At 41.8% G+C, this 23825-nt stretch overlaps 1 protein-coding gene across 12 annotated transcripts in view; it reads left to right on the top strand.

Annotated features, from left to right (window-relative positions):
- Nucleotides 1-23825, top strand: part of dmd (dystrophin) — a 227969-nt gene that overhangs the window by 137094 nt on the left and 67050 nt on the right. For 10 of the 12 annotated variants that reach the window (XM_046382003.1, XM_046382001.1, XM_046382004.1 and 7 more), the window contains 19 exons: nucleotides 763-945; nucleotides 2665-2799; nucleotides 4815-4964; nucleotides 8637-8798; nucleotides 10723-10833; nucleotides 11768-11941; nucleotides 12031-12186; nucleotides 12279-12449; nucleotides 13013-13192; nucleotides 13389-13511; nucleotides 14247-14417; nucleotides 14914-15036; nucleotides 15113-15247; nucleotides 15794-15946; nucleotides 17336-17506; nucleotides 19152-19178; nucleotides 22467-22589; nucleotides 23104-23276; nucleotides 23390-23525. In XM_046382003.1, coding sequence (XP_046237959.1) covers nucleotides 763-945; nucleotides 2665-2799; nucleotides 4815-4964; nucleotides 8637-8798; nucleotides 10723-10833; nucleotides 11768-11941; nucleotides 12031-12186; nucleotides 12279-12449; nucleotides 13013-13192; nucleotides 13389-13511; nucleotides 14247-14417; nucleotides 14914-15036; nucleotides 15113-15247; nucleotides 15794-15946; nucleotides 17336-17506; nucleotides 19152-19178; nucleotides 22467-22589; nucleotides 23104-23276; nucleotides 23390-23525 — 2757 coding nt within the window. The remainder of the gene's footprint in view (nucleotides 1-762; nucleotides 946-2664; nucleotides 2800-4814; nucleotides 4965-8636; nucleotides 8799-10722; nucleotides 10834-11767; nucleotides 11942-12030; nucleotides 12187-12278; nucleotides 12450-13012; nucleotides 13193-13388; nucleotides 13512-14246; nucleotides 14418-14913; nucleotides 15037-15112; nucleotides 15248-15793; nucleotides 15947-17335; nucleotides 17507-19151; nucleotides 19179-22466; nucleotides 22590-23103; nucleotides 23277-23389; nucleotides 23526-23825) is intronic. The other 2 variants (XM_046381999.1, XM_046381996.1) reach the window with 1 other exon arrangement.

Raw genomic sequence — 23825 nt, 5'->3', positions numbered from 1 at the left:
TTCTGGTTTGGGAAAGTATTAGCTACACGCCTTCATTCATTGATTCGTTGGCTTACTTCTTCACTCTGTCTCTCTCCGTCTCTTCACACTCTGTGGCTTTGTCAACAGAAGATACATTGATTCATTTGTTTGTGCATCCATCCCTCCATCCATTAAGCCCCCCACCCCACCCCTTGTCTTTCTGTCTTCCTTCCTTCTTTTACTCTTTATCCCTCACCATCTGTCTCTTTTCTTTCATTCTTAAGATGACTCCTGAGAGTTTTGTTTACATGAAAAGGCTTGTTAATGCACACAAAGTAAATCAACAGAACTTCAGGTCTTTTTCACACTTTACATATGTTAAAAATATAATATAACGTCTTTCTTTTTCTTTTTCTCTTGACTGTAACATCCCTATTCAGTGTCTGCACTGGTGTAGATGTTAGCCCTCTATATGTCCAACATATAAACATGTAGTGGTATACATATAATACAATATACAATACAGTAAATACAATAGACAACAATGTACGTATAGGCACCTAGTATAGGCAATAATATACGGTGGGACAAAGTTTCTACAAGCTAAAAGCATGAAAGGCTATTCAGAGCCGTCTCAGCCACCTGACTATGCAGAATCAAGATTTTGGGTCCGGTGATTCCAAACTTTTGAACAGTACTCTTGTTCTTATTAGTTGAGGACACTCGACAGGTCTGGTCTCAAACATCCACCCCTGACAAAACTCACTTCTGAACTTCTCCCTTTCTCTTCCTCTGTATCAGAGGGCCCAGGAAGAGGTCCACTCCAAGGAGCTAAAGGTCAAACTCCTGACTGACAGTGTCAACAGTTTCATCGCCAAGGCTCCACCCACGGCCCACGATGCTTTGCGGTCTGAGTTGGACGTGTTGACGGCCAACTACCAGCGCCTGTGTAGCCGGCTGGATGGGAAATGTAAAACCCTGGAGGTACAAACTTTGTCTGTCATCTCTGTGATAATTTGGACATGTTAATTGGACCATCTTGACATGCAGGTTAAGACAAAATGCACTTTTCTGGTAGAGTGTATGTATGTGTGTGTGTTCATGTGTGTTTAACCGAGGTGAAAACACCCTCACATGGCCAAGGCCGTGGTGGTCACATATGTTAGTGGCAGCTGGAGGACATGTTGTCTGTGTGGGTAGGTGAGTGTTTTCAGGTGGTATAAAACACAGTATATTACAGATGAGCTGGGTTGAAGCGAGATTAGCACCGTTTCAGATTACTTTCAACTTCAAAGTGTGTGCTTAGTTGATTATAATGAACACAACAAGCGTTAATGTTTAATGTTCAAGCTGAAGGTTTATTGGCAAATTATGTGATAAAAGAAGATGTATAAAAGCATACAGGGGATCCAAAAGATTTCCCACACCAAAAAGTATCTTAAGTCATGAAATTCAGCAATACAACACCCCAAGTATTCTTCCTGAATTCATGTTTCATGAAATTACTGCATATTCAAAATTATCAGTCTGTATAACAAGGCAACACCAACCAAAACGTACAGGACAGTAAAATGTGTTATCTGCTGCCATGTTGTTTAAAGAGACTGTGTTCACTCCTGTGACTAGTGTCTAATAAAACTGAGAGAAACAAAGAAATAAAGTTTTGTTACGAAGTCCTGACAACTCTGATGGAGCTCAGCATTAATCCTGAAGCCAGCTACAGCGTCCCAAATGTATTTGGTGGATAAATCTGTCATTGACTTCTTACCTGTCTTATGTTCAGTAAAACACTGAAGCTCAGTGACATTTTGCTGTGATATCAGGAGATTAAATTCCCAAAGTTACCATGACTCTGCCGTGTGCTTAAAATGTGCACAGTGCTTTTGTTAATTCTGAGATGTGCATGTTGTTACTGCTTTTGATAAACTCACAAGAAAGGATCCTACATACAAACAGAAGATCAGAATTAATCGGATCAAAAATGGCAGTTTTATGGCCATTTTTCAATCTGTAATAAATGTAGAGAGCTCTGTGTGCAACTACCAACTGTGGCTTTTGCTGTTTCTGTGATATTTATTCATTGGTGTCGGTGCTACGGTGTGGAGAAAAGGCCTAGCCTAGGCCTAACTATCATTTTCATCAAGGAGTGGATTTGCTTCCTCTTGCCTTGAAACAGGACCTTGCTGCAGGTGTCTCTTTGTTCCACAAAGGAAACGTAACTTTGTGATATTTTGAAGAGCTGTTCTTAAAAATGCCCCTGACAAAATGCTTTTTAAAAACTGTCCACTTGTTGATGTTGTAAACTAAATGTTTGCCAACAGTTTGTGCATTAATATTCTCAAGCACTTTTTGTTTGTTTGTTTGTGTGAAATCTGCTTAGAAGATTTTTTCTTTTCTCCACAATTTTTGGCTTCATTTTACATTCAGGAAGCCAGTTCAGTCACTTCAGCCAGACTGAGACAACTGTTGCAAATTTGCAGATGGAAACAAATTCATCAAACATGTTGATGGTGAACAGATGCTGATATGCTGACTGCCTGCAGTATGGCTGAGTACATGAATAAAAGACAACACCATGAGGAGATTCTTCACCCTTTCTTCTTCTCTCCCTTTTTTTATCAGTCCATTTCCTCCTCCTATCAATTACTGCATGTCTTCTCGTGTCTTTCTGCGCCTGCTGATGATTTTGCGTATGTTTTGCAGGAGGTGTGGGCCTGTTGGTGTGAGTTGCTCTCCTACTTGGAGCAGGAAAATGCCTTCCTGGACCAGCTGGAGCAGAAGCTAGATGAGACGGACAACCTCCAGGGAGGAGCAGAGGAGCTGCAGGAGGCGCTGGATGTGAGTATGAAGAGCAGGAGGAGGAAGAGAAGAGGGTGCACACTCGGTCTCTCTTTAGGAAGTCAGGAATAAGCAGATTGGTTTCTTTTTATCTTTGAAGTAACACAAAATATGATTGAACAAAGAGAGCAGTGACAGAACTTTCATGCAGTAAGACCAGACTTGCATCACAGAGATAATGTACAGCGTAATGTGCGAGCGCTGGCCTCTCTGAAGCAAGAGACGGGTGATCCTTCTGCTGTTTTTCCACAGGCTTGGTTTAGCCTGCTTAGCCACTCCAAGCCGAGATCACATGCATTTTCGCCTCTGCATCATCGCAGCGGGAGATGCCGCGCTGAGCCACCTGCCTGCTATCGTTTGGTAGCAGGGTTGCAAAGCGGCCAAACCGGGATGCGCTGCGTCTCGCACTAAACTGATTGGCTGAACTCTGTGTGTGTCTATCCTGGAGACAAGAGAGGAAGCACTGGGCTTTGGTGTGTAGTTCCACTCCTCGCTTCCTGTTTATACTTTCACATATCAGCCTTATTTTACTGTTTGCTGGTTGCTTTCAGACGTGTTGGAACTGTGTCACTGGTGGAGAACTCAGGCTGTTTCGGCTTATGTTTTCTCCACTGAAATTTCCTGCTGAAAGCTACAAGCTTTTTTCTCGCAAACCTGTACGCAGTTCGACTCGGTGTGGCTGTTCCCAGTTCTATGGAGGTTGACCAGTGTGAGTCAAACCAGTCTGAACAAAGAGATAGCTTGATCCTTGTGGGCTACACAAGGATTTCTTTTTCTTTTATTTTTTTCACAAATTACTATGAGGACTCTGCCCTCACCGACAAGCTTGGCTGAGTAGAACCCCTGCCTCCACCATAAGAGAGAGACACCTGCCAACCAAGAGGCCAGTAAGCTTAAATCGAGTAAACGTGACAAAAGGATAGAAAAAAGAAAGGAATCAAAGAAGCAAGACCAGAATTATAAATAGTGAATAAATTATTCACAAGAACCACGTTGTTTTTTCTCAAAACAATGGAAAGAACAAGAGAAAGAAAACCCTTGAAGCTACAATTTACCTTCATCCAGAGAGATTGTAAAATGAGGCTAATTGCTCAATGTAATCAACTTCTGGACTATCGAAATAAAATGTGTCATCAAATAATGACATATAGGAGGAAGGAAAATTATAGCCAACGTGGAGAAAATTCGTTTTTTTTTAAATTTTTAATTAAAAGAGGGCAGAGAGAGACATCAGTCAAAGGAAAGATGTGAGATGAAGTACTTATGCAAAAGGTCATTTTCATCTGATGAAGGAAAATATGAAGGAAACTATGTTAGCAGCCATTTGGAGGAAATAAAGACAGATACATTATGTGGACCGCTCTGATGTTATGTAAGACAGGCCTCACACACAGAGCAAAATTAGCCTAATCCACTGGAATTTACACTGAATGTTGGAATTAGAGATAGCCTTTGCTGGCCTTCGTGAGGAAATAAATGAGAGGCTTATGTGTTAACTCGTTAATTTGCTTAAACTGTGCTTTTGCAGATTGCCTTAGATGTTACATGCAGGGATTTGGTGAGATTAAACAATGCAAAAAAGCTTAAAGCCTCTGGACCAGGATGCATTCTTACAATCGAGGTAGCACAAACCAGCAAAAATGCAAATATCTGCCCACTCAGCTCCACTTTAATATGCTAAACGCCTGACTGATCAGCCAAACAGACGTTTTTGGGGATTGCAGAAGATGTGAAAAGCTGTTAAGCACCGAGGCCAGTCCAAGAAGAGCTAATTGACCTCTTTTGGTCTGTGTGTGTGTGTGTGTGTGTGTGTGTGACTGTGATCTGACACTTGTATCCTGGATAAACTTCAATATACTTCTCCCACCTCATCATGAGTCACCTTCAACCAAACAATCAGTTTGTGTGCGCACAGACAGCATCACAGTATCACTACAGCCGTCAAGCTGAGTGTCTTAACTTCCATACAACTGTCTTTGAAGGTGTCATTGATGACAGTTTGTGTGTGTTTACAGAGTCTAGAGGTTCTTTTGCGGCACCCAGAGGACAACAGGAACCAGATTCGGGAGCTGGCACAGACGCTGATGGACGGCGGAGTCCTGGATGAACTGATACAGCAGAAACTGGACGCTTTCAACACGCGATGGGATGAATTGATGGCGAGGGTAAGATGCACAGTACACTGATAAACACATACTTATAAAACATACAGTATGAGCGCACTGAACAGGACACGAACATGTGTATAATTTGAATATTTGTGTCTCCTATGATCGTGAACTAAAAAAATTAGTTTTTTGAGCTGTCGAGCTCAACTTACATATGTCAGCTGGTGTGTTGGCAAAATGTAATTTTTCCTATTTTCTGACATTTTATAGAACAGGACAGAAGACTAATCAAGAAAATGGCTTGTCTCATCTTCCCCCTCTATGTTTCACCCCTTTGAAATCATCCCTTTTCTCCCTCTGGCTTTTCTTCATCCTCCTTTTTTTCCTCTTCTTCCTTCTCTTCCTTTTTCTCCTTCTCCACTTCCAATATCCTCCTTTCCTTCCTTCTAGCCCTCATCAGCGGCAGCATTGCATCCTCAGCCTCTTGTGATGATCCTTAGTGACAGATTACAGTAGACACACTTTTGCGCATGCACACACACACACACCCACACTTGCACAGACACGCACAGAGGCGCACACTCATTGCCCGCTGGGTTGATCCTCCTTCACAATGGAACCAGATTAATGTTCTCCTAGCAGCCTTATAAGCCTCCCTTTGTTTGTCTACACATCAGAGACAGTGTGCGTATGTGTGCGTGTGTGGATCTTCTATTTCACACTTTCTGTATATTTTTTTTTTGAGAGGACGTGTCATTGTGTGTGTTGTCTGTGTGTGCGTGTTGAAAATATTAGAGAAGCTGGTGTCCTTTATCGCGGCGTGTTTGTCGGCATGCATGCACGCAAGGTGAGGCCGGGCGGCTCCGAGCCCTGTTTGTTTGTCATCTATAAAGGGGACGAGGAGCTCAGAGACAGGACACGGGTCTTTGTGAGTATCTCTGGAAAGACAGATGGAGGAGCAACAGCACACAGAAACCAAAATATTGCCTTATTGTTTTTTCTCCCTTTTTTTTGACCTGAGGGGGAGTGTATGAAGGGAATCCTTTTTCTCTTTTTAAATCCGCTCGCTGTCAAATCTCTTGGATCCTTTTTGTTGGATGGTTTTAGGGACAGTTGTTTTTTCGTCTTCCCGAGACTCCAGATGAAAACTAGACATTTTATGACATAGGAAAGTTTGCGATCACAGTGGTTTTTATATATTTGACTTTTTAAAATTACTTTGATAAGTTAAAACACCCTAAATGGTCTCAAAACAGATAATATCAGGATGTAGATGTTTTCTTTTCAAATGACTATTGTGCACCATCTGTTGCTCCTGCTGTTTTTAGTCTTACCTCAAACGTAAGACTAAGACAGTTTTGGACAGTACTCAGCGCTCTGTCGTCTGTATGGGAAAAGTTTATTTTCACCCAGCCTCATGTTTATGTTATTTGCGGTGGGGAGGAAACAGTTTCTATAAAATCTTTCAGGCTTGGGGTTTGCAGGGTTGTAGTCAGGGAGAAATCAGTGGTGTTTTTGAGTACGAGCATAGAGAAATGTTTTAAAGACTGGGATGTCAAACAGTTGTCATCATGGTTTCATCTTATTCCACTCGCTGACAGTTGGTGGCAGTATAGTGTCAATAAATACAGCAGTGCGGCAAAAATGGCAAAGAAGACGACTGCTCAAAAGCAAATTGGATGTAAATGCTGCACGATTTGTAAGTGGAAATTTTTAGTTTTAGTTAAATTTTTAGTCCTCAGTGAACTCCACGAAAAACTCCACAGAGTCCCTTTAATGAAATATTTTTTATATTACTATGTATTGCATTTTATATTACTTTGCAACCAATGTTGATAATTAGAATTTAACCTTGATGTAAAAACAGCAGATTTCAGATTTTAGATGGCCTTGACGCCACTTTTATTACCTTCACCAGTTCACTAAGAAATTGTAGATGTCGTTCAAATCAGACAAGATATGTGTAAATAAAGGGAAAGAAAGTTTATGTATTTTTATCTTCTTATACAAGAAAAGTGCTTTAAGGGTGAGAGTCGAGAGCTGAATGTCACCACTTGCCAAGAACCAGATGGATCCAAGTTCTAAGGAGTGCAGGGGTCCAAGTAAACGCCGAGACAGTAGAATAAGTTTATAATCTCATTATATCAATGTCCCACTTTAAAACTCGTGTGGAGATAAAGTCAGCCCGCGCATGCAAAAAAAGTTGTTTCACATCTCTGTCTGCACTACTTCTTCAGATCAAAGAGGCGTGTTTGCCAGTTTAATTTCAGCCTCTTGTAACAGCTGAAAACCAATACAAGAAGTGCAGAGAAGGCTGCTCGCGCTTTGCCGACGGCGTTTCCAACACAAGGCTGTTAAACAAACAGTGATCTTCTATCTTCTCTTGTTCACGATCACTGCATCCGGGACTGCATGTCTGTGTGAGAAGGAGGGAAAAATACACTAAGTAATAAGTGGAAACAGGGTGTTTAATGAGAGTATGTATTTGTGAGCCGACAAATTGCCAGGGAAATGGATTACATTGCCACAGGGAAGGGTATTATCAATGTTTGCCTAAATATTTAATCCCTCTCAAGTTCTCATTTCATACATTATCAACGAAGACATGGGAGCGAGAACACACCAAAACCCTTTGGATACATTCACTCACTAATATACACTATGAATGCTGTTGGTGTGAGTGAAACACAGGTGAGGCAGGCTCAGGGCTAAACTTAGAGTCATTATCCTTCTGTGTGGGATTAACATGCTCACCTGTACTACTCGCTGTTTCCCTGCGACACACTCAAGCTCACACAGGTTTGTGATGTAATAAGTCAGTTTACTAGTTAATCTCGGAGGCAGTCACCAGCAGAACGAATGAAAGCAGAAACTTGAGCAGTTGGCCGGGCGTCTCACGCTGCCCTCAGGAGATCACTGGTCAGCGGTATTGTCAGGGGCAAACGGCAACCTTGATGTGGTCGGACACACACAGAAGGCATGAGCGAGAAACCACGATGTCCGTCCTTCAAGAGCGTACAGGCAGGGGAAGTGTGTGTGTGTGTGTGTGTCTAGTTCTGTCTTGTGTAGATGCTTGTTTTTGGGTACATGTGGACTGTGTGTGTGTTAATTTCTTAAAAGCTTTGTCTGACCAGCATTTAAAATGACAATATTAGTCAGTTAGTTTCAGTGTAATCACCGCAAGTAGTGGATTCACTGGCAGGGAGAAAGGAGATTCACACAAATTTAAAAGAAAGTGCGAGCATGTCCCCCCCTGGCTAGTGTGTTAGTGGGACACCGTGTCACCATCAGAACCTGATTTGGATTTTGTCAGAGCCACTCTTAATTCTAGTTCATGTATTGGCCTAATTTCAGCCTCTTAAATGTAGTACACGGTGTGTCTGTGCACAGTTGCAGGCTTTATGTAAACTGGCTGCAAAAGCTAACAGCAAACAAGATAACAGGTTTAAATATGCGAATGAAATACCCAAAGTGCCCCTGAGGATTTTTTTTTAAATGTGCCTCTTATCTAAATCTCATGGGTCCCTTATCCTGATTCTCTAAGAGATTTTTCAAGCTATTGTTTATGGGAAATTGTTTTAATATACATGAGTTGGAGAAGTGACTGTAGGAATGCATGTCAGCATCTACTGATGTGTTTCCCCTTATGCTGGTTTATGCATTTATAGTGCTTCATGTGTCTGCGTGTGTGTTTTCTGATGAGGTGTGTTGTGTTTCCTGTTTCCCCAGGCAGCGCTCAGGCGGAAGGAGCTGGAGAAGAGCGTCCAGTGGGCCCAGGAGAACGACAAGACGCTGAGGCAGATTCAGGAGTCGCTGGCCAACACCGACCGCCACCTCACTGCGTACCTGGCTGACCACATAGACGCCCAGCAGATACCACAGGAAGCTCAGGTAGCCATCAGTGTGTTTCTCTGTGTGGATTTTAGGAAAGACAAGAATCATTTAGTGCTTCACCAAATGACTGAGAAAGCAAAACAGTTTGAGACATACTTATTGTACGCTGAACACACGTTACACATTTTCACACTCTCCCTGACTGAAACTCAGTCGACCTTTTTTGGACCTTTTTTGATTAGTGAATCTCCATGATTCGACTCTGCTGGACCCAACTTGATTTTGATTTCACTTTATTGTCAGATTTCTCTAATTAGTTCTGCATCATATGGTGCACAAGTGAGCAGCTACAGTGCAATCAGTTTTACTTGCTTACACATTCAGTGCTTCGCCTCCACAGCAACCCAGGTCTTCAAAGAAAAATGTGTTATCCCACTGTGTCCAAATAGTGTTTATAGCTGTTCTGAACAGCCACACTGGAAGGCAGTTTGAAAAGAGTCATACAGAGGGGCCTGATGTGATAATCTTTTAAATATGAGAGTAATTGTGCACATTTTCAGACAGTGTCTCCTGGCAGTCATTAATAAGGTCGCACTCAGTGGTTCACATTAAAGCTGACAGACATAGTCGTGAAAAGAATTGGGGGGAATAAGACAGCTGAGAGAGAGGTTCAGACTCCTGTCAGAACAAAATGGTCAGAGTGAAATCACCAACCCTGACCAGACTTTGCTGGACTCAAACGGCAGAACCAACGAACCAAATCTTTCTAGTCCACAGTTGATTAGATTGGTTAGGGATGCAGCCTGACCCAAAAAGACCTTCCTGGAGTGGCAGTATTTAGACCCGACCAGGCTGCATTCAAATGTAATTGCTCGGTCCTAGGTCAGGTTTGTGTTGAGATAAAACATGACATACAGATTTAATTTAATTTAATTAAAGAGTTTGCTCTAATTGGAAAGTGTCATGAGATAACTTTTGTTGTGAATTGGCGCTCCATAAATAAACTGAATTGAATTGAATAGATATTTGAGAGTTTTAAGTTGCCATCAGTAATTGCAGCTTTCAGTTGCCACAGAAAAGCTTCGAGCCTTTGGCCTTTTCAAAGTCCATCATTAACAGAGACAGATGTGTTGACAGTTAAGGGAGAGGAGAGAAGGACAGGAGAGTGCAAATACACTTTTAAGATAAAAATACACATCATCTATATGTTGGTGTGTGTGAAGGAACCCAAGAGAAAATGGCAAAATGCTCTTTTTCTCTCTGCGGTCCTAATTAAGTCTGGAGCTGCTTCAGACAGCACAACACTGACACACACACACACACACACACACACACAGCCCCTGTCTTTTTGTATATTTCAACTACACATCTCATTGGCCACCTTTTTTTCTCTCTGACACACTTTCCAGACAAATCAGAAGATGCATCAAGAAACATGGAGAGTCTCTGTGTGTGTGTGGGGGGGGGTGGGGGGATGGAGAGATTACCTCCACGTGCGCTGTCGACCACCAGTGCAAAGGATGACATTACTGTCTCTCTCTCTCTCTCGCACACACAGAGGAGGATGAGAGAATGATTGGATTAGAGTGGTGTGGATGAGCATGTGTGATTACAGGGCACTTGGTATTTAAAAAGAGAGAGGGGTGACAGAGACCAAGAGTGTGTGTGTGTGTGTGTGTGTGTGTGTGAGAGAGAGAGAGAGAGAGAGAGAGAGGGTGACAAGTCATTAAAGCTTTTGAGCACCCTCTCCTCTCTCCTTGAGGCCTCCTGCCCCCTTGTGGGCAGCAGACGGAGGTACACAACTTTATTGGCTATATTTGCATTTAAAGCGGAGATCTTATTCAGCTTATCAAATTTCAATACTTTATCACCTTTGATTACACATTTTTATTCATTTTAATATAATATTGTTGTTATTTCAGTTCCTTTTTATTTGTAACCTGACATTAATGTAAAGAGGTGTGTGTTTGTGTGTTAACAGAAAATCCAGTCGGAGCTGAGCGGCCATGATGCCACACTGGATGACCTGCGGAAGAAGAACCAGGACAAAGAGCCATCCCAGAGGATCGTGGGACAGATAGACCTCACCCAGGTACACACTCACACCTTTACATGTACAAACTCACAAATACACAGAGATGGTCACACGTATTGTATAGAGGTGCTCCTGATTTGTACACGAAAGTGCTATTGTAAGCTCATTATTCTCTGTTCTTATTTGCATGTTGAAACGAGAGGTGAAGAGCAGGGCCAGAAATGAAACTGACAGTGCTCAGTTGATGTATATTTATACAGCAGCTGCTGGCATACTGTGCTTCCTGTTATAATTGAACCAATTATAAATATTCTATATATTCTCTATATATATTTATAAATAAATATTCTAATTAGAACATTTACACTTTGCAGTTCTTTTCTCTCTCTTTCTTTCTCTGCGCATCGTCAATAATGCATCTAAAGACCAGTACACATAAATCAGTTCAAATGTAAAACATCAGTCTTAATTTATCCAACAGGGTAGAAAATACCGTACACACTGGACTTTTGCAGGTCAGTGTGTGGAGAAGGTCAGTTAAATCATCAGCATTAAATCCTGCTGTCTTGTCAGGAGATTTAATAATTAATGCAGATGTTCATGTTGTGCCAGCTGTATGTAATGTGCTCAGGAGAGGCGTGAGTGTGATCCTCTGCCAGTGAGCTGATCTGAGCAGTGGGATGTACAGCCGAAAACACTGTGGATGCTTATGCCTTTGCGGTGTGCACTTCACGCCGTGCTGTTGATTGTTTGTAGCATTTACTTATTTTCCCAGCTGTTGGAGTTGATCTAGAGTTAAGTTTCAGGTCATAGTCGATTTTCGTGTGTTTGGTTCATGTTGACTTTTGCAGGTTTTCTCCCTCAAGTCTCTCGAGTCAGAGCAGATTCAAAAAAGTCCTCACATGTTAACATGCTGTATAAAGATCTCTCTCAGTTTGCCTTTGCCTTATTTGTGTGATGTGTGTGTACTATGTTTGTGTCTCTTATACAGAAAATGCTGACAGACGTGTGGACGAAGTTCCGTCTTTTTCAGAAGCCTGCCAACTTCGACGCTCGGCTGGCCGAGTGTGAGCGTGTGCTGATGGGGGTCAAAAACCAGGTGGGGTTGCTAGAAATTGGCAGCGTTGAGCAGGATGTGGTGCAGTCGCAGCTGGAGCAGTGCATGGTGGGTAATCGCATCACAGCATCAGGTAGGTGGATAACTGGATGGATTGATCCTCTGTTAAGCCCCTGCTGTCTGTTTGTGTCGAACAGAAGTTGTACAAGGTGCTGAGTGAAGTGAAAGGGGAGGTGGAAACGGTTATAAAAACTGGCCGACAGATCGTCCAGAAGCAGCAGACTGAGCAGCCCAAAGAGCTGGACGACAGGGTGACGGCCCTCAAACTGCTCTACAACCAGCTGGGTTCACAGGTTAGCACAAACACGCATACACACATGGTTAGACACATGAACAAGCAAGTCATATTTAGACATGGGTTTGTCCTTTTTTTATGTGTGTGTAGGTAACTGAGAGTAAACTGGAGCTGGAGAAAATTCTGAAGTTGTCCCGAAAGCTGCGTAAGGAGCTCAACGGGCTGACGGAGTGGCTCGCCTCCACTGATGCTGAGCTGACCAAGCGCTCTGCCGTGGATGGTATGCCCAGCGACCTGGAGGCTGAAGTGGCATGGGCACAGGTATGAAACACACACATATCAAGCAACAAAACCTATGGTGCTCAGTGAGTCCTTGGTTGCCCGTTATGAAGGCTTTTTTTAAATTAGCATACAGAAAGGTGAGCAGGACAAAACAAACTGTGGCAGCCACTGATTTGCAACAGTGAAGAAAATAAAGAACAGGTAGGAAAAAAAAACTTAAAGTACTGTTCTCACAAGTCCACTATGAGAGCCCACTGTCACAGTTGAGACAAGGACACTTTGTGACATATTGTGTCATATTGTGTAAGGACCCAAAAATGTTAACAAAAACACATGTTCATCTCTCAAATTGAACACCAATGTAGTTCAGTTTCCTGTTGAACTGTTGAAAAAACATAATTTGGATGAACAAATTACTTTTGTATCCTAATGTGTGTGTTTCATTTAATCACAGAACACAAACCCAGTTGAACATGAGGTGTCAGACATGTTATCACCTTGTAAGACTCTAATGGTGTTTGTTAGCAGACAGATATAACTGACCTTTAAGCTTTCAGACTTTTGCCACATTAGTTCTCTCCCCTGTTTCTTCATCCTGTCAGTCCATCCACGCGGAGAGAGAGAGGCGTCAGCCACAGCTGCAGGCTGTGGTGGACCTCGCCGAGGCCCTCAAGGTGGTGCTGCGGGGTCACGGGGGCCTGGTGGACGACAAAGTCAGCTTGCTGCACTGCAACTGGATTGCAGTCACATCAAGAGCAGAAGAGTGGCTCAACCTGCTGCTGGTCAGAGAAAGAACTAGAATTTAACACCCCACGGAGCTCATTTGTCTGTCTTATTGGTGCTAAAAATATACCACAGTCTCTAAAAATAGCTCATTCGAAGTATCACTGTTTGCAGCCTCGAGAAATTAATACTTCTACATCCCTCCCTTTCTCCCTCCCTGCTCTGTCTCTCTCTCTCTCTCTCTCTCTCTCTCAGGACTACCAGCGACAGATGCAGAAGTTGAATGGAGAGATTGAGGAGGTGAACGGATGGATCGACGGAGCAGAGAAAAAAATGAACGAGATGGACAGCCAGGGGCCCAACGATGCTGTGCTTAAGGTTGTGAAGTATCTTTATGTTTCATCTGTGGCTTACATGTTTCTTGGTCCCATTTCTTTAAGTCTTTTTGTGGACTGGATGTGTGGGAGGTTGTTTTTTGAGAAGAAATACACTATTAATTGAAAATATCGATAATTAACCCGTAGTCGTTAATTGTGAGACGGACTGATAAAGCATGAACACAGACACATGTTTTGTAAGTGCCCTCTGGGAGGCAGTGAGTGTTCACTCCACAGAATTACTAGACTGCAGATAACATTAGGATGAGAGCTTTTTTTGTTATTTTTAATTATGTATTCTATTGTGGTTTTCGTTCGAAACCGGCACATTCATATAAATAAAAACAGACTGTAAGAAATAAACAGAATAAAATAAAAAAAAAATCCTCGAAACTGAGGAATAAGTGTTCAATTAATCATAGGTTTCCAAATCCTTAAGTCCTTTTTTTTACTTCCACACCCCATTTGTGTAGCTCTTTAAAATAATGTTTTTTGGAATAGTAGTGGTAGTATCATCTCTGAATATGTGTGAATGTGTCATTTTTGTCATCACATCAGCATACTAATGATTTTTCAACCCAAAATTTAAAACCAGCATCTCTCGTACCAGAGATGAAACAACACATCCAATGAACTTGAAATGCCTCAGTTGTATTTTTGACTGACTTTCCAATCAGATGCAGTTTTAATGCCTCAGCTTCTCTGGCTTTATTGTATGCACATTTGGGTCCTGCAGGTGTTGCGAGCGGAGCTGGAACTTACGATGGATAAGATGGAGGAGGTGAGGGCTCTGGCTCAGGAACTCATGTCCACCAGGGGGGAGAACTGCCAGGCCCAGGTGGGACCCAAAATGGAGCAGCTCAACCAGAGATTTGACACCATCGCGCAACGCATCGCTTCTGGGCTGGTAGGGAAGAAAGACGATTTTACCCTCTGAATACTATTATTTTGAAATGACAATTACATACAGGCAGTGTGGTGAGATTTAATGAATCCGTCAGTTGTTGTTTATTTCCACTTGAACAGCTGCAGCTTTAAATGGACTCTCACTCTTTCATCTTTCTTGCTAAATGCTGTAATTTAACTATCCCCATAAATTTACTTTAAGCTCTCTCCAAAAAGACTCGAAACTCCCTAAATTTACTCTGAACTCTCCCTAAATTTACTTCAAAGTCTCACTAAATGGACTTCAAACTCTCTTGCTAAATGCACTTTAAACACTCACTTAACAGACTTCAAACTCTCACACTAAATTTTCTTCAAGCTCTCACTAAATCTGCTCCAACCTCTCTGACTAAATTTATTTTCTCTGGGCCACTAATGATCTTCCTTTCCTCATGTGTCTGTGTGCCTGTGCATCTTTGGCGTGTGCGTGTGCTTGCGTGTGTGTATGTGTGTGGCAGACGGCAGCATCAGCCAAGGAGCTGGAGCAATACTACAGTGAAGCACAGATCTGGCTGGAACTCCTGGAGGAGGAAGTCAAACAGGGGGAAAACCTCAAGGAGGAGGACTTCCAGGAGGATAAGGTCTCACACACGTGGATAATGACAGCTTTTGTTCAATGTTGTGTGTGCTCTTCTAAGCGATGCATGTGTTGTGCAGGACTGTGAAGAAGGTGCAGTGAAGGAGTTACTGTTGAAAGGAGAGAATCTACAGAAGAGAGTCCCAGATCAGGACAAGAGAGAGCAGATCAGACTGAAACACAACCAGCTCAACAGCAAGTACAACACTGTTAAGGTAACAGACAAGTGAAGGCAGAAAGAGAATGAACTATTTCCATATTTAAAGGTGGAAGACACACTGGCTGTTTACAGGAACTTCTCTGCTAATTTTTTTCAGTGGCCCAGAAACCAATTTTAACCATTCTGAAGTGAATGTACTCTCCAAGTCAAAGTTGTTCAAAGTATGAGCAGTAAAAATACTTCTGCCTTCAAACTGCGACCAGCTGAACTACTTCAGTTCATTCATTTACTATAAACTTGTCACATTAAACTGCAGTTCACTGTTCAACACTTTATGTCCTTGTTGTGTATTTCCGTTAGCTGTGAGCCTACGAGCCGCTAAGTAGCTATTTATCTGTTTCAACAGATTTGTAAATTGGGTGTCACATCATGTTATCATAAGGCACAAACATAGTGCTGGTTAGAAACATGTGTTTTGCCTTCTCTGGGTCCAAGTCTCAGTGGCAGAAGCTCCAACTCGGAGACATTTCATGACTTGTCACTGTGATGTCCGAGATGTTCCTGTTCCTACCTCTGTTTGTGTGTTTGTGCGTGTGTGTAGGACCTGCGCGTGCTGAGGAACAGGAAGGCGTTGGCCATCGCTCCGCAGTGGTACCAGTACAGGAGGAAGTCACATGACCTACTGGCCTGGCTGGACGACATCCAACGCAGCGTGGACCAACTGCCTGACCCACCTGAAGGAGAGAGGGTCAAGGTGACAACACACACACGAATAAATAAACACATACAGGCATAAACATGTGCACATTAAACAGTAATATCTTTGCTGTTTACTTTTTCCATGCTAAGAAATAACCACGAAGCTGACATCCAACCTGTTTATATCTGTCCTCATCATCATCGAGCTCTTCATCTCTCTCTGTCTCATACTTTCTGTGTCTCTAACCTTTTATCGTTCTACACTTTCCTGGTACATGCGTGGAAAAAACCTCTTTGTTTCCTTTGTTCCTTACCGCTCCTGTTCTGCTGCTTTTGGACAAAGGGTTGACGTCAAGGCTTTTGCATTTTTATCTGCCTGGGAAAAGGACTTTCTAAATAAATGTTCCAGGAAATCATTATTATATCTATTTAAGATTGTTCCCATTAGAAGACTGCAGCTTTTATGTTTTTTGTTGTTTCTTTTTTTTTTTTTTTTTTTGGTGGCTCTTGGTGGACACACAGTTTCAGCCATTGATTATGCTATGTTGTGTGTAGCATTTAAACATCAATAAATCCTTACCAAGGCAGTGGTATAATTACTTTTTATAGCATAGAACTAATACCTTCTTGCCTGCACTGTATTTTCCTGTGTATACCACAGGAGTTTCTATGACTTCACAGTGCAAAACAACAGGAAACTGAAAAAAGAAGTGGAAAACTTCATCTGAAATGCATATTAGCAATAGTAACATATGCAGTGCATTGCATTTGAAGTCCATTTTGAATATGCTGATGTGGAAAAGGTTTGACAAAGAAACCCTGGACTCTTCCCTTTTTTGCAAGCCACCCTGACTGTGTGTGTGTGTCTTTCACTTTCAGATGATCACTATGACATTTCGCTAAAGCGGACGTCTGACTCACTCGACTCACTCGTCATTGCCGCACCTGAGATTCCTCACTGTCTGTCTGTCTGTCTGCTCATCTGTCTGATTTTTCTGTCTATGCTTCTTTTCTCTGCCACACTTCCCAGTTCACACACTGCACCTTATTCCTCTGTACTTATTTAAAAGGCCAGTGACTGTACTCCTTCTCAATGTAAATAAAGTCTCAAGGCAGCGTGAGCCTCCTACTCACTGCACAACTTTCTTATTGTATGTAGATTTAAATGGAGGCACATAAAGGATCAATATACAATGAATTCCTTGTCTATGTTTGACAATGACAAACATAATCTTTTAGACCTTTTATTGTTATGTGTTGTGTCTTTGTTGGTGTGCGTGCAAGGGAGCCGATGAATGTGTTTTGTTATTTCAATTATGTGTTAATTGTCACTGTTTGTGTGAGCGTGTATTATTCAAGTACATCCACATGCCTCTCTGTGCTAACCCCCCCTCACTTTGCTCAGCTAATAGCCAGTGACCTCCCGGTTGATTTCATCCAATAGGAAATTGGCTCAGAGTTCGACAAGAAGAAGGAGGAGCTTAAGGAGGTGCAGGGCTTAGCCAAACAGCTCTCAGAAGCTGGAGCCGCCAGTCTAGTGGAGCCCCGCCAACTCCAGCTCAACAAGCGCTGGGTTGAGGTGGAGGGCAAGTTCATACCCTTCAAAAGACAATGTGTGAGTTTCAGTAGGCACGACTTCTATATCTACAGTACTAACAGACAATACTATATTGATACTAATATTTAGTACTACTTTTAAAGCTTTAAACTTTTAAGAGGCAGTGTGTGAGTCTCTCTAAGTGGATATAACAGTTGTTTTCACTAACTATTGGCATGAAATTTTCTTGTAAAACTAATATCTATCTGAAATGAATCCCTTTCAACTGGCAGTAGGCCTTACTATTATGCTACCTTAAATGCATACAAATATAATAACATATGTTTGGGTTGTAGTCACGTCAGGCTTGAATTTCCCTATCTATCTATGTATCTGTCACACTTACACCTTATACTTCACCATTCGGAAATATATTTATTTATTCAAATTCTTTATTCAGTTTAATTTCTGAGTTGGCTTCAAGCTAGTGATGAAACAAACACACAATTATCAAACACCTCTGGGGAACAAACACCTTCTCGCTTTGTTACAGAAAGTTCAGTGAGAATATTAATACCACTCCCATGTCTGTGAATGACGTGTGAAGCTAAAGCAGGACAGCTTAGCTTAGCATAGAGACTGGAAGCAAAAAAAAAAGCGAAATTGTTGTCCCAAGTTTGTGCCAAGTTTATAAAATCGTTTAACAAGTCTCCTGACAGCAACATAGCGAGCCATAACTGTGGTGCTAACTGTGATGCTGGTTAGCAACATGGTCACCTAAATGTGTTGCTGGCAGGAGGCTCACATCCCCCAGTGCTACAGTTTTGTACGTCGTCTTTTTTATAAACTTTTGATGATGCTGGTGAGCACACTAGTTAGCATACAGACATAAGAGTGGTGTCAGTCCTCTCATCTAACTACTGACAAGACAGTATTTTGCAAAATCTAGGAAAATACACTGGAATCAAAAAAACTTAAAATATAATTTCTCTATATTGATCGATAACAATAAATGTGTTGCATATCTATAGATTAAAGTCTGGTGTGTTATTAACAAATTCCATGAAAAGACCAAAACCAACAATCAGTCTGTCAGGTGCCTGCTGTGGCTCTGAGAATCCATTTTTCCACATGAGTCCACATTTGGCATTTTTGTGACTATTTCTGGCATCTTGCGTGCCACCAGGTGCAACACTGTGGCTCATTGATGTGTTTTTAATAGTTTTTGGACAACAATGGAGCTCTGCGGCACAGAGGAATAAGACATGTCAGGCTTTGGATACACACACACAATGCTTGTTAGCAGGAAACATTCATTGTTGGTTTTAGTCTGGACAAGGGATTTGATGACAATGAGAAAAAGAAATAATATGACCAGACTTTTGAGATAAGATGAAGCTGTCGTCATAACCCCAGAGAAAACAGCTCTTACAGTTTAAATGACCTGATTTCATTCTCGTAATCTCATGAAGTCTAAGGTTTTTAAATATTTACGGTTAGCCTAAAAAAGTTATGACTTAAATCTTAAGCAGAATTAGATTGTTGCCTTGAAAATAAAATTCAAGTTGCTTTATTTGTTTTTCTTTGCTGCATTCTCATTTTCATGTCTTGTGTGTACGTGTGAAGTGCGCTCACATGTGTGAATCTCACTGGTTGCTCTGTCTGGCTCTGTGTCACCGCATGCCCCGTGCCCCTGTCAACCAATCACATCACACCCTTGCAGTTCCCTGATCTGCCAGTCACTGAAGATGTATGTACCATGTCAACAAATCAACCACAAGCACTTACACCACAGGGTGTCAACTGCTGGACAAATACACATCTGAACTGGCAGATTTCAGACTTGCAGTGATGCGTTTCTTCAGGCGCGCTGAGAGGACTAAAGCACATATTTAGTGGTGTTTCACTGAATATACTTTCTGTGCTTCAGTGTGATACAGTAAACCTGGGAGCTGCCTGGGCCTCCGAGCTGCTCCTCTCAAGCTGTTTAGGCACTTCAGTGCATTGCTCAAGAACTCTTAAGCAGTAATTGGTGCTCTTCATTTCCCAGACTCTCCAGTCTGGTGTGGGTTCTCTGTAATGACGGGCCTCGTTCTACATACGTGAACTTCACTCATTATCCTGGATGTTATGAAAGATTGTTTTATGAACATGTGAGTCCTTAAGCAAGTCACTCAGTCCCAACAAGCTCTGGGCTGTTGCAGCTGACCATTTGTGTAGCACAAGTCATGAGCAGAATTTTTTTATTGGTATATTCAAAGTGATGCCACGCTGCTGTTGCAACTGCAGTGAAAAATACAGAATGTAAAATAATAAGGTGATTATATTAAGTGAAATTATGAGGGGAATCCAGATAATCCTGTATAGATTAGATTAAAAATCAAATCTGAGATCTTGAAGAAATCGAAAGAAGCTGAGCGAATCCAGTAATACATGATAGTGTTGGAGACTGTGACAGTCGTGGCCAATCACGTGCTTTGTATGTGCATTCAGATCACATTTGGACCGGACACTGGCTCTAATACTTTAGCTGTAGTGCACGTTAAAGTGAGCTCAGAGAAACAGCAGGTGAATGTGACAACAATGATCCTGTGGAGAAGCTCGAGCATCACATCGTTTCAGTGGAGGGGGACTTTAAAAATGTAGTGTGGTAGTTTTCATATTGTAAAAATCTGAGAATATATTTGAAGTTTAATACACAGGTGGTTAGTGCACTGCTGGCCTGGAAACAGTCTCTAGCAAACCAAACTGACTCAGGCGAAGGAATAGCCGAAGCAGCTCAGGAAAGTGCCAGCACCAAAATAGAGCCCATATTCATTTTCATCTCCTCTCAGTGCCCGAACAGCAGTGAATCATTGTGCCATTCGAGACATGCAGCATATTGTAAAATCAAACACTGTGATGGCTCAGAGTGTATATTTGGTTGCGGCTGCCTACCCTCATACAGTAGTTTGGATTAAGACAAATACAGCACAGATGTGTATTCAGTCCAAGTTGTCCTCAAGAGAAGAGTAAAGCAGATCATGAGAGTTGGGGACACAATTACACATACAGATTTTCTTTTCTTCCTTAGATTAAATCGTGTTTTAGTCTGAAGTCACAAATTTAAAAAAGAAAGAAACAATCTTTGGATCAAGAGGAATGACGACATCAGGCAAAAAACTGCACTCTTACACTGATTCATTTTTAAGATGCTGGAATGGAAATCTGTGTTCACTGGCAGGAGATAAAGACTCGTCAGTCTAGACATCTAAATGAGATGAGAACAAGTGCTTGAGCCAAAGTTCTAGTTTAGCTTGAGAACCTGGAAGCTAAATTTAATTTTCACACACTGTAACAGGCAGTGTTGTTGTTTGATTGCCTTATTTTGCCTTATTATGTCTTGTCTGAAACAAACCACATGTTGCTTGAAGTCTCCCCCCTCTCATCTGAACCTGCTCCGCTCTCATATCACATGCACACAATATCAAAAAGGCTCCTAATGAAAAATTACATGTGTGAGCGTGTGTGTGTGTGTGTGTGTGCCTAAGAACAGGTATTATATAAACTGTTATTTATCAAATGTCAGATAATATGAGTCTGTCACACTGGGCTATATAAGGCAATTACTTAATCATTCCTAATCTAAATCATTCCTACCTGTTCAACCCTCGCTTTTTGCTACTTATGACTGTGTGTGTGTTTCTCCAGTCTCTAGCTCCATTGGAGCCCAGTGTGACAGGACTCTCACACAATGCTACCATTGAGCAGAGAAACTGGGACATTGAAAACTCTGGCCTTCCATTCCACTTCACAACTCCTACATGTGTCAGATGTTGAAGGAAACTTTATTTAATGACTACTGTTAAACTGCACATTCCACCAATTTAACACATCAGGGAAATGCACGTTTTTGGTACCTGACACATAGTAGAGACTAAAGCTCAGGATATTTCTGCCTGTGGTGCTTTAATTTTGATGGTTCTGTCTCTTGTGAATCCCTAAAATTTGTGGAAGTGCAATTCCAAATTGCAGGAGCACCTTTGATGAATCCTAAGTAGAAAATGTATAATTGTTTCGTGCCAAGAAATAAGTAGGCAAATACCAGATTGAACAGTTTCATCCATGTGCTAGTGAGTGACTCAGCTTTTCTTCTCCATCCTACTCCTGCTGCAGACATTATTACTGTCACACCAGGCAAACCCAGAGCTGACTTGTTAACTTAAGGCCATCAGCAATCATTAACTTTGTGTAAAGCTGCTAATAATTCTAATGTGTGTCCTTTTTTTTTATTTTGGGTTAATTAAAAAGTGTCATTCAGCGCGAGAAGCGATTGCCCAGGTGACAGGAGCATAACAATGAGGTGAAATGAACTGAGCTGAGTGTTAATATCCCAGTATCTCTGTGCAGAGGAGCCTCGATGGCAGAGGCAGCTTCATTCGCCATGCTCAGTTTTGAGCATTGTGTGTCGTGGTCAGGGGAAATGTAAAATTCATTTCAACTGCTGTTTTGAGCCGACTCGTAACCAAAGGCTCAAAATATATTAAAAGTGAGCTGGCACGAGCTTGAGCACAATCATGATATACAATAGAGATTAGTGATGTGTTTGAAGAAGAATATTCTTGACACAGTGAGAGATCACATGGTATCTGAAAAGATCTGGGGATTCGTTCATCAGAGTTTAGAGCTCATCATCTACAATTCATCCATCACTAAAAATTTCATATGGCTTTGTTTGATTATTCACAGTAAAAACTGAATAAAACACTTTAATTCATGAAAGATATAGGCTTATATAGATCTGATTTACATTTTCTCATGTTTTTTTAAATGACTTGATGTCTCATGAACTTTGTTAAGTGAAACCCCAGATCAGATCCTTAGTAAGCTGAATAGCACTCCCCCCCTCAGAGAAAGCAACATGTAACACATTAGTTATTTGAATGAATCATGTTTTTGTCTTTTCCTGATCTACCTCTGCTTTGTGTGTGCGAACATGACTGTGTTGGCATTTCCACTGTGTGTGTGTGTGTGTGTGTGTGTGTGTGTGGGTGTCCAGGAGTACCTAACAGAGCTGCAGGCGCTGCTGCGTTCAGTGTCAGAGACGGACTTCAAGCTGAACTCTCCTGAATACTGGCCTGCAGCGTATTATAACCTGCCTCAGCAAGAACACTGCCTGAAGGTCAGCACCGCTTTCGTGTTTCTGTCTGACAGACACAGACAGTATTTCACTGGAAATCATATCATGAACAGTCACTTCAAAGCAGTGGGTATTTTTAATGAAACGTATACCCATGCTCCCCATTTGGCAAAAAAACATTGTTTTCCTTTTATAGTTTGTTCATGAAATATCCCCTTGAAAGAAGAGTACAGTGTATTCCTGTCACCACAACAAAAGGTTTTTCTCGTTTTAACAAGACAGTTATATATAGATATAAATCTATATATACCAGTTTATCCCAATAAGACAAGAAACTTTAAAGGCCTTACATTTATTTTAGTATGTTGTTATTCCAGAAAAAGGAAGAATGAGAAAGTTTCATGAAATTTCAATATAATTTCTTGTCAGAGTTTAAATTTGCAGCTTTTCATTTCTTACAATCGGTGACCATATCTCTGAGCTAAGATGGAAAAACTAGAAAAGTTATATGATGCACATCCCTCTATGTGTCCTTCACCTCCACGCTAACACCCAGGAGGTGAAGGGGAGCATCGACACTCTGCGAGGCCCAGTGGAGGGAGCGTTGGCCCGCAGGGAGGAGATGGTGTCTGGGGCTCGGCCTGTGGAGGGCCAGAGGATCCAAGAGTCCGCCACCCTCCTCAGTACCAACTGGGACAAGCTTAACAAACTCTACCAGGACAGACTTAAGTAAGGAGAGGAAGGACGGCTGACACTTCCACATTTTATTTATATATACAGTATATATATGTTTATATATGTATAGATGTATGTGATCGTATGTGATTTGTGTGCACATCAAGGCGCTGGCAGGATTGCAACTCCAAGTGGCAGAAGTTTGTTTCGGATCAGAAGGCGCTGGACGAGTGGCTGAACGATGCCGAGAGCACTTTGAAACTGGCCGAGAGTGAGCCAGCAGCACACAGACAGCACCTCAGGGTAACACACACACACACACACAAGCATTTCTGTACGAGTATCAGGAAAGATTGTCACACACATGGCTGATTGTATGCAGAAAGCTGTGGAGTGTATTCCAGTTGTGGATGAGTCATGCTCTGTTTCCAGTGTCCACTAACGCTGCTGCTGAAGTGCCTTTGAGCGAGTCCAAACTCCTTTTGTCAGCACTTTCATCTTTCATTTTCTTTGTTTTCCGTCCAGTGTGGTGCTACATTTGACACAAAAAGTCAAATTCATACCTAACAGGATATGACATGATCTCACATACATGACAGCACA

This window comes from Scatophagus argus, chromosome 24 (assembly GCF_020382885.2).
Source record: "Scatophagus argus isolate fScaArg1 chromosome 24, fScaArg1.pri, whole genome shotgun sequence".
Taxonomy (NCBI): domain Eukaryota; kingdom Metazoa; phylum Chordata; class Actinopteri; family Scatophagidae; genus Scatophagus; species Scatophagus argus.
This window is presented reverse-complemented; position numbering and strand designations above follow the sequence as displayed.